The sequence below is a fragment of the Chiloscyllium punctatum genome, chromosome 19 (assembly GCF_047496795.1).
Source record: "Chiloscyllium punctatum isolate Juve2018m chromosome 19, sChiPun1.3, whole genome shotgun sequence".
Lineage (NCBI taxonomy): Eukaryota > Metazoa > Chordata > Chondrichthyes > Orectolobiformes > Hemiscylliidae > Chiloscyllium > Chiloscyllium punctatum.
The window spans coordinates 41,810,254-41,826,270 of record NC_092757.1 but is presented as its reverse complement, the minus strand read 5'-3'; the positions used below and the strand labels follow the sequence as shown (position 1 = coordinate 41,826,270).

General features: G+C 41.9%; 2 protein-coding genes across 5 annotated transcripts in view; both read right to left on the bottom strand.

The window, feature by feature from the left end:
- Positions 1-355, bottom strand: part of mlxipl (MLX interacting protein like) — a 253,703-nt gene extending 253,348 nt beyond the window's left edge. The window contains exon 1 of the mRNA XM_072589170.1: positions 90-355. Within this exon, the coding sequence (XP_072445271.1) occupies positions 90-355 (266 nt within the window). The remainder of the gene's footprint in view (positions 1-89) is intronic.
- A 6,272-nt stretch (positions 356-6,627) lies between these two features.
- The window catches only part of dhx33 (DEAH (Asp-Glu-Ala-His) box polypeptide 33), a 91,442-nt gene continuing 82,052 nt past the window's right edge, over positions 6,628-16,017 (bottom strand). For 2 of the 4 annotated variants that reach the window (XM_072589253.1, XM_072589256.1), the window contains 3 exons: positions 14,880-15,083; positions 13,981-14,067; positions 6,628-8,733 (listed from right to left, as the gene is read on the bottom strand). In XM_072589253.1, coding sequence (XP_072445354.1) covers positions 8,425-8,733; positions 13,981-14,067; positions 14,880-15,083 — 600 coding nt within the window. In that variant the 3' untranslated portion in view covers positions 6,628-8,424. The remainder of the gene's footprint in view (positions 8,734-13,980; positions 14,068-14,879; positions 15,084-16,017) is intronic. The other 2 variants (XM_072589254.1, XM_072589255.1) reach the window with 2 other exon arrangements.

The window sequence follows — 16,017 nt, the reverse complement described above, 5'->3', positions numbered from 1 at the left end:
AATGAGCAATGCTGCGGGAGCTCCGCTAGTGGGGTCCAGGAGTAAATGAGAGGGACCCGGCTGCCCTCACGCCCTGGCTGGCCCGGTACCTGTACGCCAAGCTCATGCACTCCAGCAGGCGGCTGAGGCTGGGCTCACTGCTCCGAGGGTGCGGACACTCTGCCTGAGGACTTTGCTGCTCCAAGTCGCTGCATGTGCTGTCGCCGTGCGGTCTCGACACCATGAAGTGGCCGCTGTGAATCACCTGCGGGCGGCTACAGGACAGTGAGTCCCCGCTCCGGGCCACACCGACCACCGGAGCCCGGGCTTCACACTGTCCTCCCCAAACAACCGGCCGATCCTGATCCGCACACATCGCACTGTGGCCCAAGGGCAGCAGCTTGCACTGTCCGCGTCTCGGCAGTAACCTAATGAGTCCACTGCCTGTCTCTATTGGACAATATTAACATAATGAGATAACTACCCATTCCTCATACTATATACAAATATAAAACATAGGAAATAGGAGCCCCTCAAATCAGCCAAACCACTCCATATATGTCTAATACTAGGGGGCATGCATTTAAGGTGAGAGGGGAAAAGATTAAAGGAGATGCGAGGGACAAATGTTTTACAGAAGAGTGGTAGGAGTCTGGAATATGCTGCCAGAGCTGTTGGTAGAGGCAGATACTGTAGGGGTGTTTAAGGAACTGGTTTAGTTGAATTTGGCATCATGTTTGGCACCACATGGTGGACTGAAGGGCCGTTCCTGTGCTGTATTGTTCTATGGTCTATCACTCTACTCAGCACCCTGTTTGTGGCTTCTTCCCATATCTTTTGATCCATTTAGCCTTAAGAATGATATTTAACTTCTTGAAAACATTCAATCTCACTCTGTGGGAGTGAATTCCATACTCTCATCACTATCTGGGTGAAGAGGTTTCTCTTCATCTCAGTCCGAAATAGCCTACCCCATATCCTTAGACTGTGAACCCTAGTTCTGAGCATCCGTTAATAGGAACATTTGTCCTACAACTTTCTTGTTGTGTTAGAATTTTATTAGTTGCAAGAGATTTGCCTTTCTTCTGCAAAACTGCAAGGAATACAGTTTTAACTGATTCTGTCTCTTTTCCTATGTCAGTCCTGCCATCCCATCTGCCATCTGGGTAAACCTTCATTGCACTCCCCCCATAGCCGGAACATCCTTCCTCAGATAAGGAGACCAAAACTATATCCACTACTCAAGGTGTGGTCTCACCAAGCCTCTGTACAATTGCAGCAAGCCATTCCTGCCCACGTACTCCAATCCTCGAGCTCGAAGGGTCAGCATACCATTTGCTTTTTTGTCATCTACTGCATACATGCTTAGTTTCAGCAACTGGCATGCAGGGACAACAATGTTTCATTACACCTGCCCCTTTTTCCAATCTGTCACCATTCAGATAATAACCTGCCTGGCGTATCTGACATTCTGAGAGCTGGATCAGTGAGAGTGAACAACTCTTCAATGAACAAAAAAACCCTGCCTCCCTGTTTTTGTTCCCCAAATGGATAAGCCACATCAGTCACACTGGGTAAATGTATGGCAGATGAAGTACAATCACTCAATTTGTCCAAATCACACTGAGCCATCTCTGCATTCTCCTCACAGCTCATCCTTCCAACTGGCTTTGTGTCATCTGCAAATGTGGAGATATTACCTTTAGTTTCCTCATCTAGTTATAGTCATTCACAATTATTATCATGTATCATTATCATGAAAGAGGTAGTGTCAGCCAAGCTAATGGAGCTAAGGGTAGATAAGTCCTCTGGCCCTGATGGAATGCATCCCAGGGCAAAGAGATGGAGAGAGAAATAGCAAATGCACTTGTAGTAATTTTACAAAATTCACTCGACTCTGGGGCAGTTCCAGCAGATTGGAAAGCAGCAAATGTGACACCACTGTTTAAAAAGGAAGGTAGACAAAAGATGTGGAATTATAGACCGGTTAGCTTAACTTCTGTAATGGAGAAGATGCTTGAGTCTATTATTAAGGAAAAAAGAGCAAGGCATCTAGTTAGAAATCGGGCAGATGCAGCATGGGTTCATGAGGGGCAGGTCATACTTAACTAATCTTTTGGAATTCTATGAAAGCATTATGAACACGGTGGATATTGGGGACCCAGTAGATGTGACGTATCTAGATTTCCAAAAGGCATTCAATAAGGTGTTGCACAAAAGGCTGCTGCATAAGATAAAGTGGTGTTACGGGCAATGTATTAGCGTGGATAGAGGATTGGTTAACCAACAGGAAACAAAGAGTGGGGATAAATGAGTACTATTCTGGTTGGCAATCAGTGATGTGCCTCAGGGATCAGTGTTGGGACTGCAATTATTCACAATTTACAGAGATGATATGGAATTGGGGACCACGTGTAGTGTGTCAAATTCTGTGGATGGCACTTGTGTGAGTAGTCAGGCAAAGTGTGCAGAGAACTGTGAAACTTTGCAAAGGAACATAGATAGTGTAAGTGAGTGGGCAAAGGCATGGCAGATGGAGTACAATGTCATTCATTTTGGTAGGAATAATTGTAAAAAGGACTACTACTTGAATGGTAAGAAATTGCAGTATGCTGCTACGCAGAGGGACCTGGGTGTCCTTGTGTATGCATCACAGAAGGTTGGTCTATAGGTACAACAGGTATTTAAGAAGGCAAGTTGAATTTTGTCCTTCATTGCTAAAGGGATTGAATTTAAAGGCAGAGAGGTTATGTTGCAGCTGTACAGGGTGCTGGTGAGGCCATACCTGGAGAATTGTGTGTGGTTTTGGTTTGCATACTTGAGAAAGAATGTACTGGCATTGGAGGTCCACTGGGTTGATTCGGGAGTTGGTTTATGAGGAGAGAACGAGTAGACTGGGATTATAACTTTCAAGGCTACAGACCAAGTATTGGAAGCTGGGACCAGTGTGGGTCCAGCACCACACGTTTTGACTCTATGCCTCATTGCAAGTGGAGGGCAAGTTGTTGGAGGGAATCCTGAGGGACAAGGACTAGTCAACATGGCTTTGTGCGTGGGAAATCATGTCTCACATGAGGATATAGTATGAGGAACGGGCAGTTATCTCATTATGTTAATATTGTCCAATAGATTTTTGTTGGTACAGACTTGATGGGCTGAAAGGCCTATTTTGATCCGGTATGATTCCACAAAAATGGTTATGCTGATGTCATGAGTAGTTGGAAAGATCAAAATGGATGATTGATGCAGTGTTGGCTAGCAGTCTCCAAAAATCAAGGTATGTCAAAAGGTGCTCACTGTCGCAGGGCAGTCTTGTCAGACTGTTGATCCACATCAACATAATGAGGCCACATCTACATAATCACTTCTCACTAATATCACAAGCTTAGTGTTTTATTGCAATTAGACAATATTAATATCAATGGTCCACTGCTTGCAGTAACTGGTTCATATTGACACTGAGAACAATCGGGCAGGAAGGCCTTTGTCTAAATTAACATATTGAGACCAAAGTGTACTGGACTTGGACTATGTTAACACTCCAACAGAAAGTGCATTTCCAATGCTACACTTTTCAACTCTGTGTTAACACTCTCTGAGAAAGTGCTTTTCCAGCACCACACGTTTTGACTCTATACCTCATTGCAAGTGGAGGGCAAGTTGTTGGAGGGAATCCTGAGGGACAAGGGTGTACATGTATTTGGAAAGACAAGGACTGATTAGGGATAGTCAACATGGCTTTGTGCATGGGAAATCATGTCTCACAAACCTGATTGAGTTTTTTGTAGAAGTAAGAAAGAGGATTGATGAAGGCAGAGCGGTAGATGTGATCTATATGGACTTCAGTAAGGCGTTCAACAAGGTTCCCCATGGGAGACTGATTAGCAAGGTTATATCTCACGGAATAAAGGGAGAACTAGCCATTTGGGTACAGAACTGGCTCAAAGGTAGAAGACAGAGGGTGGTGGTGGAGGGTTGTTCTTCACTGGTCACAGGCCTCCAGTCTGGAGTGCCACAAGGATCGGTGCTAGGACCTCTACTTTTTGTCATTTACATAAATGATTTGGATGCAAACATAAGAGGTACAGCTAGTAAGTTTGCAGATGACACCAAAATTGGAGGGATTGTGGACAACAAAGAGGGTTACCTCAGATTACAACAGGATTTTCACCAGATGGGCCAATGGGCTGAGAAGTGGCAGATGGAGCTTAATTTTGATAAATGCAAGGTGCTGCATTTTGGGAAAGCAAATCTTAGCAGGACTTACACACTTAATGGTAAGGTCCTAGGGAGTGTTGCTGAACAAAGAGACCTTGGAGTGCAGGTTCATAGCTCCTTTAAAGTGGAGTCGCAGGTAGATAGGCATGAAGAAGGCATTTGGGATGCTTTCCTTTATTGGTCAGAGTATTGAGTACAGGAGTTGGGAGGTCATGTTGCGGCTGTACAGGACATTGGTTAGGCCACTGTTGGAATATTGTGTGCAATTCTGGTCTCCTTCCTATCAGAAAGATGTTGTGAAACTTGAAAGGGTTCAGAAAAGATTTACAAGGATGTTGCCAGGGTTGGAGGATTTGAGCTATAGGGAGAGGCTAAACAGGCTGGGGCTGTTTTCCCCCTCGAGCGTCGGAGGCTGAGGGGTAACCTTATGGAGGGTTACAAAATTATGAGGGGCATGAATAGGGTAAATGGGCAAAGTCTCTTCTCTGGGGTAGGGGAGTCCAGACCTAGAGGGCATAGGTTTACAGTGAGAGGGGAAAGATATAAAAGAGACCTATGAGGGCAACTTTTTCACTCAGTGTGGTACGTGTATGGAATGAGCTGCTAGAGGAAGTGCTGGAGGCTGGTACAATTGCAACATTTAAGAGGCATTTGGATGGGTATATGAATAGGCAGGGTTTGGAGGTATAAGGGCCGGGTGCTGGCAGGTGGGAATAGATTGGGTTGGGATATCTGGTTGGCATGGACGGGTTGGACAGAAGGGTCTGTTTCTATGCTTTACATCTCTAAGACTCTATGTTGACACTCTCTGAGGAAGTGCTTTTTCAGTGCCACACTTTTCGATTGTGTTAACACTCTCGGAGAAATTGCCTTTCCAGTGGGGAATACTGTATATGCTTCAGGAAAAATGAAACTTGCAAGTGCTTCTCCAAAAAACATATAATAATAACTGTGTATAAAATATGATTTAACATTTGTGTCAAAATTCATAAAATGTTAAATTTCATCTGCAGTCTTCGAATAGACAAAGACACTTCAAGGTATAAACAATGACTAACTTGGGTTTCTGCTCTATTTGTAGCCCGCAGTCGAGTCTATTACCCAACCTGGAATAATGGTGAAACACGCTAGATGACTCACCAGCTGTAAACAGCCTGAACCTCAGATCATTGTACTTGCTTTGAATAGGTGGAAACCTGAGGCCAGCTAGCAGAGGCTGACGTTGTGAAAATGGGACTCTTTCAAAAAAAACCTAGTTTTGGGAACCTGATCAAAAAGCTTGGGAATGGTGGGAACAGCGGAACTGATAGCACAGTACATCATTCGGAATATGCAGATCTCAGCAACTGTCAGTGCACCAGAAACTAACAGACGTAAAAAACTGGAGTATACCAAATAAAACATTGGAGTAATAAATCAAAAATTTGAATCTGGAAGTGTTAACAGACAAGAAATCATGGGGAAACTCGCACTTTGACAGCCAAGTGAGCTCCAATAGGCATTTTGAAACCTTAACCATTCTAACATCTTGCCAGCACTAATCCTTGAAGATTGAGAATATTTTTGAAAAAACAACACTGAAGTGAAGCATTGTTGAAGTTCTTGATTTGCATTCATTAGGACAAATGGAAGAATGCCAAATTTCTTCCTGTCAAACCAATGAATACGACGGAAGTAGAAGGGTGCTGGTTGATTGGCAAAGCAACTGATTGGCTAAGATTGTTGACATTGTGAAAGCAGCAGAGAACGAAGGCTCCTGAAGTTCATTATTACCTAAAAAAAATGCACACGTTCTGAACATACTATTTTTGACTGTGGGAAATTTAGCACTGCAGATGAATGGACACCCCTACAGCAAGAGCAGATGAGCCACAGACTCAAAGATGATATCTTTTCCAACCGTATACAGCAAGTTCAGAAAATATTGCAATTACAATTCATTCTGTTGACAAGAAAAAGAGCCCAGTTAAAGTTCATTCTCCTTGTCTTATTCTCAATGACCTAATCACTGACCCGTTTCAGCACATGGATGTTACCCAAGAACAGGACAGAGTTTGAATGCCATTTCCCACACACGATGAGGTGGTGCCAGTGTTGGACTGGGGTGGACAAAGTTAAAAATCACACAACACCATGTTATAGTCCGACAGGTTTATTTCGAAGTACTAGCTTTCAAAGCGCTGCTCCTTCATGAGGATTAGTGACCTGACGAAGGAGCAGCGCTCCGAAAACCAGTACTTTGAAATAAACCTGTGTGTGATTTTTAACATTTTCCATACAGATTATATAGTCATTTATGAAGTGATACTCCCTAGAATGATACAGTAGAAAAGAAAATCAAAGCCTTTTGGAGAATAACTGCAGTAAAATAAAAACTAACTTAAACACTGGTACTGCAATGATGTTTCAGTTTAGACAGACCATTTACAATTCAATTTGAAAATTTCTTTATTATAAACTTAATTAAAGATCCTACAAATCATACCAGAAAGGTATGGATGAGAAACGAGCAATCAAACCGATATTCTGTGAGGCTATTTTAAAAACAATAGCACTTGGGTTTCTGCCATCACACTCTGCACTCCAAAGATGCCACATTCCAGGAGAATTTCTTTGGTCAGTATGTTCTAAGCCCAACTGGACAGGAAGCATTGATGGATCTGATGTTGGGGAATGAAGTGTGCCAGGTGGACCATGTGTTCACTGAGAGCATTTGAGTCAGAATGATCACTGATTAGATTAGCAATGGAAAAGAGTGGAAAGCAAGCTGTGGTGGAACAAGATGGGACAGACAAGGGAACCGAGTCAGGAGTCAAGTGACAAGGGAGATGGAGACTATTTTGAAACAAAACAAAGAGTGTAAGAGGCATCTCAGGTGAACTCTTCTATGCCACATACAATATAGTGAGGGAGAATGCAGAATTCGGAAAAACGATAATCTTACACTCTATTCCATCCATAGGAGGTATTGGAAGATTGAGAAAAGGCAAATCTGACAGTTTATTCATGAAGGAACCTTGATCGAAAATTAAAAGCTGGTCAGCTGGTCACTATAAGTGGTGGGTAGGCTTTTAGAAATAATAATCAGGTGGGAAAAAAAAGGCACTTTTTTTGGTTCACTGACAAACTGTGGATGTCACTGACCAGGTCACATTTATTGCCCATCCTATTTGCTCAGATAGCAATTAAGGGTCAATGACACTGCGATCTGCAGTCACATGTAGGTCAAACCAGATATGAACAGCAAATTTCCTTTCCAAACAGACATTAATGAACCAGGTAGGTTGTCATGACAATCAGCAGTGGTTATATGGTCACCATTAAACTCTCCTTTTATTTCTAGGTTGTTACTAAACTCTAATTTCACCATCTACTCTGGGGGGGATTTGAACCCATGTCCCCAGAACGTTTAGCCTGAGGTCTGAAGAGGTTTGAGTTAATTGTAAAGGATATAAAAGAAGATATTTGTAAAGGGCAGCTCATATTTAAATAATCTAACTGACAAAACTCCACATAAAAAGAATGGTCAACAAAATTTAGGCTCACTTGAATGGGAAGAATACTGACTTGGCCTGAAAAAGAAATGGCTTTAAGACAGAAATTAATGAATTGCAGCAAATTACTTATTTTTATATACTGCTAAAGAATCCTCAAAGGAAATGTGATCAGAGCATGTGAATTTTATATTCAGTTTGAACATGAGACCCTGGGTCTGAATCTACTGTTTTAAACTTAAATAAAAGCAATTACAAAGGTATGAACATAAAACTGGCTAAACTACAAACACATGCACACCCCTAACTGCACTGTGCAGACAAAGCATGCCCCAAGCAAACTACATGGACAGATCCTCATGCACTTCTGAATTTCCCAGAGATCTCTCAGTTTAAGGAAATGATAAAAATAGATGACTTATTAAATCCTTTCCAGCTGATATGTAAAAACCATGTTAAAACCCAATTTCATGACTCCACCATTGACTGACAACAAAAACACGTGATAGTAGAAAATAAGAGAGTTAATACGGTCAGTCCATTTCTTCTCCTGGTGCTGTATCAGAAAAGGCCAATAATGCATTATATTTTGTTGATTCATATATGAACTACTCTGCAAGTAATATAAAAACTGATATTTTAGTGCAAAATCATGTGGTTATTTGTCTACTGAAAACCAATGATGCACCCATCTACAAAAGACAAACTGGGAGCAGTCATTATTTCAGACGCATTAGCTGTTTACACCTTTTAACTTTCTGCCAAAATATTCTGGGGCTGCCTCATAAAGCCATTCAGGATCTACTACACACAAGTCCCGTATGTAGCATTTGGAAGTGTGCAATAATTCATTGTACAAAATATAGGAAGGTTTGCAGTTGAAAAGGACTGAGGAGGGGTGGATAGCTACAGGCTGCCGGGTGTCCAGGGTTGCATATGTCCCATCCAGCTGCAGTTCTGCAGCATTCAGAAACAGAGCGTGAGCCAAGCACTGGCGGATATTGCTGGTGTTTGAACGAGAAGACTCCAAACGAACTCCAAACTAAAAGAAAAGCAAATTCAAATCACATCATCACAAATGTATTTTTAATAAGAATTCTGAGTCAGCAAAATATCGCTAATTTGTAGTGTAATACCGTGATAGAAAAGCTAGGGGCATTCTGAGCCAAGTTTGGCGAAAGGACTGAGCCATTTTGTGGCACTGGGCCTGCATTGCAACAAGAAAATTAACCAAGTTACTTGGGCCTGCTCATCATACAATGGGTATTGTTGATTGTCTAAATGTCAACTAAAGTAGGCTGGTAAGTACTTTCCTTGAACAGTCCATCAAAAAGTAGCACAACAGCCAACTGCTTGCAATCCAAGATATCTAAAATTCTTAGGATGGCTCGAGCAAAGTTGCCCATCACATCTGGACTGACCCTCTGAACAGCTTTCTACCCAAACCCAAATCCACCCTACCACACCACCACGCACCTCCCCACCCCCCCCAACCCCCCACTCCTTACTTTGGCTCGTCCACCTTGCCTCCATATTCTTGGAGGCCAAAGGGAGATTTAACATGGCCAATCTACATAACTTGCACATCTTTGGACGAGCTTTTAAATAAACCAGCTTTTGTATCATTTCTTTATTAACATGTTGACAATGTCATGAATTACACATACTGGACAGAAACAAGCCAATCGGCCAGATCACCAGAATTCCCATCCTATCGGCATTGTGGGTCAACTCACAGCAAGTGGACTGCAGCGATTCAAGCACCACCACCTTCTCAAGGGCAAATAGGGATGGGTTGTCAATGCTGGCCAGCCAGCAAAGCCAAAGTCCCACACAAAAAAAGATCCTTACTGGTGTTTACACTTCACACAGGTCTTCTTTCACCTTGCTTCACTCCCATGTAACAACATCTAACATTAAATGGTAAAAATAAAGGGGGACAGTATTTAAAATGTTGGCAGTCCCACAGCAGAGATACCATCCCCAGGTTTGGACCAGGTGCTTCTGGCTGCTGAGGAAAGGAAACAGTCATGGCTCTGAACACAATTTTTTAGGTAAAACAATGACTGCAGATGCTGGAAACCAGATTCTGGATTAGTGGTGCTGGAAGAGCACAGCAGTTCAGGCAGCATCCAAGAAGCAGCAAAATCGACGTTTCGGGCAAAAGTCAGGAATAAAGGCTGATAGCTTGAAGTGTGGAGAGATAAGCTAGAGGAGGGTGGGGGTGGGGAGAAAGTAGCATAGAGTACAATGGGAGAGTGGGGGAGGGGATGAAAGTGATAGGTCAGGGGTGGGGGGAGGGTTTTTTTAAGCCCTTGTTAGAATCAGGTTGTTAACTATAACATGAGAATTACAAATATTACACCCAAAAAAGAGGAATGTGAAACACCCAGCAACTACAAGCCATCCGATTGAAAGTCAATGGCGGAAACATTTTTTAAAAACAATAATCTGAGACACAACAAAGAAAATGTTTGGATAAATAACTGTTAAGACAAACGGCACTTGATTAATTTGATCAGGTGCCTTGAGGAGAGTAGTGTAGTAGCAGTACTGCTGTGTAAATCCATTTGATAAAGGCAAAGTATCATATAATAAACCTTTATATTCCAAGTATCTCTTAAATTTCCTTAACCTCTCCTCCAAGCAGATTAACTGAAGATTTCATAGTAATCTCTTGCAACTTTTATTTCTTTACTCTTTCATGGGATGTTAGCATCATTGACAAGGTCAGTATTTGTTTCCCCATCCTGATTTCCCTTGAACTGAAGGCAGTTAACAGTTAACCACATTGCAGTGCATTTGGAGTCACATACTAATTTCATAAAAGGACACTAACAAACAAAATATAAGTTAGAAAAGAAACCATGGCAGAGCAAGTTCAGCCATATGGTGTCTCAAGAGATGAAGGCAAAATAACTCAACAGAGACCGGTATTCCGTCACGAATCCACCCTTTTATTCAAGGCTCTCTGATTGGACGAGATTAACAGCCCCAATCAGTGAACTCTTTCCATGAGGTCCACCTGGCTTACCTCGTTACAATCACTACATGAGGCAAGGTTAGGTAGCCTCTCCTTTAATGCCAGGAGTATTATAGACAAGACAAATGAGTTAATGACATGGATTGACACATTTGAGAACAAGGAGGCAATCTGTGAGTGAAGCTGGAGGACACTGGTAGAGTGTTAACTGAATATTTTCCACCTGTCTTTACTCGGGAGAAGGAGGATGCAAGTATGGAATTCGTGAAGATCGACTGTGAATTTCCTGAGCAGCTTGATAAGTAGTGAGGAGATATTGGAGGCTTTGCATCTTTAGAAGTCTCCAGATCTGGGATGAGTGTATCTCAGTGTTACGGGAGACAAATGGAGAAAATTACAGGGGTTCTGATCCAAATTTTTAAATGGTCTCTGGCCACAAGGGAAGTGACAGAGGATGACAGGACTGCTAATGTGGTTCTACTTTATAAGAAGGGTAGTAAGAGATAGAGGAGAAAGTGAGGACTGCAGATGCTGGAGATCAGAAACAAAAAGTGTGGTGCTGGAAAAGCACAGCAGGTCAGGCAGCATCCGAGGAGCAGGAGAGTCGATGTTTCAGGCATAAACCCTTCATCAGGAATGTCATGTAAGAGGAAGACCAGGGAATTACAAACCAGTGAGGCTAACATCAGTAATAGGGATATCATTGAAGAAAATAGTGAAGGTGAAAATTAATCCCCATTTAGAGAGTCAAGGTTGATCAGGGATCGAGACAATGACTTTGTCAGAGAGAAGTCATGCTTAACAAATCTGGTGGAATTTTTCAAGGAGTTGCCCAAGTGTATGATGAAAGTAGGGCAGTTGAAGTCGTTTGGATTTCAGTAAAGCTTTTAATAAGGTCCCTCATGGGAAAGAAGGTAAAAGCTCATGGGATCCAGAATAACTTGACAAGCTGTATCTGAAACTGGCTTAGTGACAGGAGACAGAGGGAGGTGGTAGAAGGCTGTTTCTGTAACTGGAACCTGGTGTTGTACCAAAGGGACCAGTGTTGAAATTGATCAACAATGTAAATGAGAATGTGGAGGTGATGATAAGTTAGTTTGTGGATGATGCATAAGATTGACCGGGCAGTTGACAGTGAAGAGGAAGGTGTTAGATTGACACAGTGGATATGAACAGACTGGGCAGATGGAAATAAACCCTCATAAGTGTGAGGTGATGGAGGAAGGAGGGACGAAACAAAGGAACACTCAATGAGTTTCCTAATGTTGCAATTCAGAGGATCGTGGAGTGCTTGTCCACAACTCTGAAGGTGGCAGGACAAATCAATAGAGTAGTTAAAAAAGCAAATGAAACTCTTGCCTTTTATCAGTCAAAGCATAAATTATAAGACTTGGGAGGCTTTGTTCGAGCTGTACAGAACTTTGGTGAGGCCACAGTTGGAGCACTGCGTGCTGTTCTGGTCACTGTACTATAGAATATGATTGCACTGAAGAGAGAAGATTCACTAGGATGTTGCCTGGGATGGATCTTTCAACTATGAAGAGAGAATGGAAAAACTTGGGGTTTTTTTGGGGCAGAGAGGTAGAGGGACGAACAGATAGATTGTAAAAGATTATAAGAGGCATGGGTGAGGTAAAGGAACAGCAGCTGTTCCCCTTAGTTGAAGGGTCAATAGCAAGGAGATACAAGTTTAAAATGAAATGCAGAAGGTTTAGAAGGGATTCAAGCTTTACGTTTTCACCCAGAGGTAAAAGAATCTTGAATACACTGCCTGGGAAGGTGGTTGAGAGAGAAAACTTCATAGCTTTTGAATAGTACTTGGATGAGCACTTGAAGTGTCATAACATTCAAGGCTACGCACCAATTGCGGGGAGTGTAGGTGGTACAGACTTGATGGGCTGAAGGGCCTCTTCCATACTCTGATTCTGATGGGTATTTAGAACAACTGATAATAGTTGCCATGGTTACCATGACAAACACTGGCTTTAATTCAATTAATAAAATCTGGAATTCCACCCACTGTCCTAGTAGAGTCCTTTGAGGACTCAAGTCCTCAAAGCATTAGCCTGGGTCAATGGATATAGTTCTATAACTACACAATTTCCTACCAAGTTCTTAATTCTTTGTATCAGCTGAATAAATCTTGGCTGCAATTTCTTCAAACTCTTCACACCATTTGTAAGTAGAGGTGCATAGAACTGAATTCCAGCTGAAGTCTAAAACCATCTGTCATGATATTTCTCCAGTCTGTCTTCCTGAAAACTGAAATTATCCTCCTCACTATCTGTTAACTGTCAGAGTTTTATACCAACTGAAAACTTTAAAATGATTGCCTTTATATCCAAGTCTAGATCATGAACATATATCAAAAAGTGCAGTGGTCCCACTATTAGTCACAGGGAGGAGCACCTGAATTTTAACCTTGTCCACACCGGCACCTCCAGGTCATGGAGAGAAGAAGGAAGAGTGGTGACTTGATGGAGATGTACAGGGTAATGAGAGACATAGGTAGAGTAGATAGCCAGAGAGCTTTACCCAGGGCAGAAATGGCTGTCATGAGGGGTCATAATTTTAAGATGATTGGAGGAAGGTATCGGGAAGATGTCAGAAGTAGGTTCTTTATGCAGAATGGTGGATACATGGAATGCATTGTCAGCAGTGGTAGTAGAGACAGAGACATTAGGGACATTTAAGCGAGTGTTGGACAAGCAGATGGACAGCAGTAAATTGAGGGGTGTGTTGGTTAGGTTGCTCTTAGATTAAGATAAATGCTCGGCACAATATCAAGGGCCGAAGGGCCTGTACAGTGCTGTACTATTCTATGTTCTATATAAACTTGTGTTCAGTCTGAAAAACACTGTTCACCAGCCCTGTCAAGATTCTTTAGCTCAATCCACTTTGTTGCCTTTAAATTCTATCTGTGTAGGAGTTACTGCCAAACTATTTTGTTTGTACTGGTGGGTTTTGTCACCATCCCGTTCTATTTTATTACAAATTTCACACATTAAAATAACCAAATGATATTTAGATTCTTATTAGACTCCATTCAGATTCTTATTATTCCTCTTTAAATCCACCAACTCACACTTGGTTAAATTGAAATAAATTTTCCAGTTACACGCCCAGCCTGTAAATTGGTTACAACCTCAACTATGATGGCTCCTGCAGACTACGTACTTCCTCTCTCTGTGGTGAATAATCACATCAGGCTGGTTCTTGGCCACTGGTCTAAGGAAACTGGAATTGACATCAATTGAGCCATCAACCAGAAGGAGGTATGTGAACTGGTGAGAAATTCATTTTTACCTTTGCACAAATGTCACGCAGTTGACATCTAACTTCTGTTACCATTGCCATGTTTCGGCCATTCACGAAGTTCTCTCTACACCATTCCTGACAAGGAGGCATTAAACAAAAGTAGGAAGTTATATAACTGTATATTACAAACAAAAATGTGTTAGGCACACAATTGTTACAGTTATCACAGGATTGATAATGCAACCCAGCAACCAGGAATGATATTAAATCCCCCCCCCTCATCAACTGTTCACCTCCAGATACTTGGTTGTACTGAACCACAATACCCAGAGAACAGTCACCGCGAATCATGTTGAACATTGTTCACCAATGATTGCACATCCCCAACTCTAAGCTTATGATGAAGCAGCTGAAATAGTTGGGCCTAGGACATTATCCTGAGGAACTCCTGCAGAGATGCCCTGCTGCTAAGATGACCAACTTCCAACAACCACAAACTTTTTGCTAATTATGACTCCAACCCGTGGGGACTTTTCCCTGATTCGCATTTTGCTGAAGCTCCTTGATGTACACTCTACTTAATGCTGCCTGGATGTTAACTATATTCATTTTCCCCTCACTTCTGGAATTCTTTTATGCATGTTTAGACCAAAGCTATAATCTGCTCTGGAGCTCAGAGTTCCTCGAGGAACCCAATCCGAACATCAGTGAGGAGATTTGTGTGGAGTATCGCTGAGTAGCTGGGTTGATTATTCTGTTTCATAAGGATTTTCCTCAGCACATTCAAGTGTTGCTGTGCATTAATTATTGGAGGTGGAGCGTTGCAATTAAAGATTAACTCAATTCTCATTGTATAATCTCATTGGTGAATTCAAAGGCTATTCCTCTGATTTTATCTAAACTGTCAAGCTCTCTCCAAAAATAAACTTGCAAGAAATAGGTTTTACCTTATGTCCTCCTACATTCTTAAAAGCCTGATATATGTTCAGTAGGGTCATGTGATCTCCCTCGCTTGAGATGAATCTCTTTCTCACAGAGTGGGCTTCTTCCCGTTTAGTGTGTGGATTGTACAGGACACTGTCCACAGAAAGCAATGAAACAATGGTCAAGATCTCTTCAGAACACTGAAACTCTGGAGACAGCAGGACAGCCTGTCAGAGAAAGGAACATATTTACATTTACATCTTTCCTTACACATCTATCAGGAACATTACAGTTTCTACACCACTGATACAGACCATTTGACCAAATGGGTGTTAATGCTTCACAGAAGTTTCCTCCTGTGTGTCTTCATCTGGTTTCCATCAGTATATTGATCTATGTTCTTTTCCCATATGTTTATCTCATTCCCCATGAAATACATCAATGTTATGCACCTGAATTACACCCTATGGAGGTGATTTCACGTTTTATTTACTAGCTAGGTTACTTTCTACTGAATTTCTGATTGCTCCTAATGGTTTCTTTCCTCCCCTCCCCAGAGAAGGAAGATGGAGGTCATCACTTCAGTTCCCTTCCACACACGTAACAGCTATTTTGCCCCTGCTTCTCAGAAAAGGATGATGAACAACCCTCCCTTGCTGCACTTCAACCCTACACCTTCAGAGAAAGGTGGTTAGGAGAGTTCCGTTTTGTATCACTGACTTTACAGATTCACTTCAGTTATTTTCACTTATTTTTAGTGTTAAAGAACATTTCTTTAAACCTGAGCTGAGGGCATGCAAACCCATACATTAGTCCATGGTGCCTGGGCAAAGGGAGTGACTCTTCCTTGTATTGAGTTGCCATGTTGGTTGGAAGTTGGTTCTTGTTGCAGTGGTTCTGGAATCACATACAGACCAGGCCAAATAAGATTTTGTATCCTAAAGGATATTCATGAATCAGATGACTTTTTTTTAAACCTAATACTAATAACAGTTTTATGGTCAGCATCAACGAACTTTCAATTCTAGATTTCTTTTTATTATCGATTATGGGATGCAGGGATCACTGGCTGGGCCAGCATTTGTTGCCCTTTCCTATTTGCTCTGCAAGTGATGCCTTCATAAACCACCGCAGTCTATGCATTTTAGGTAGATCCTAAGG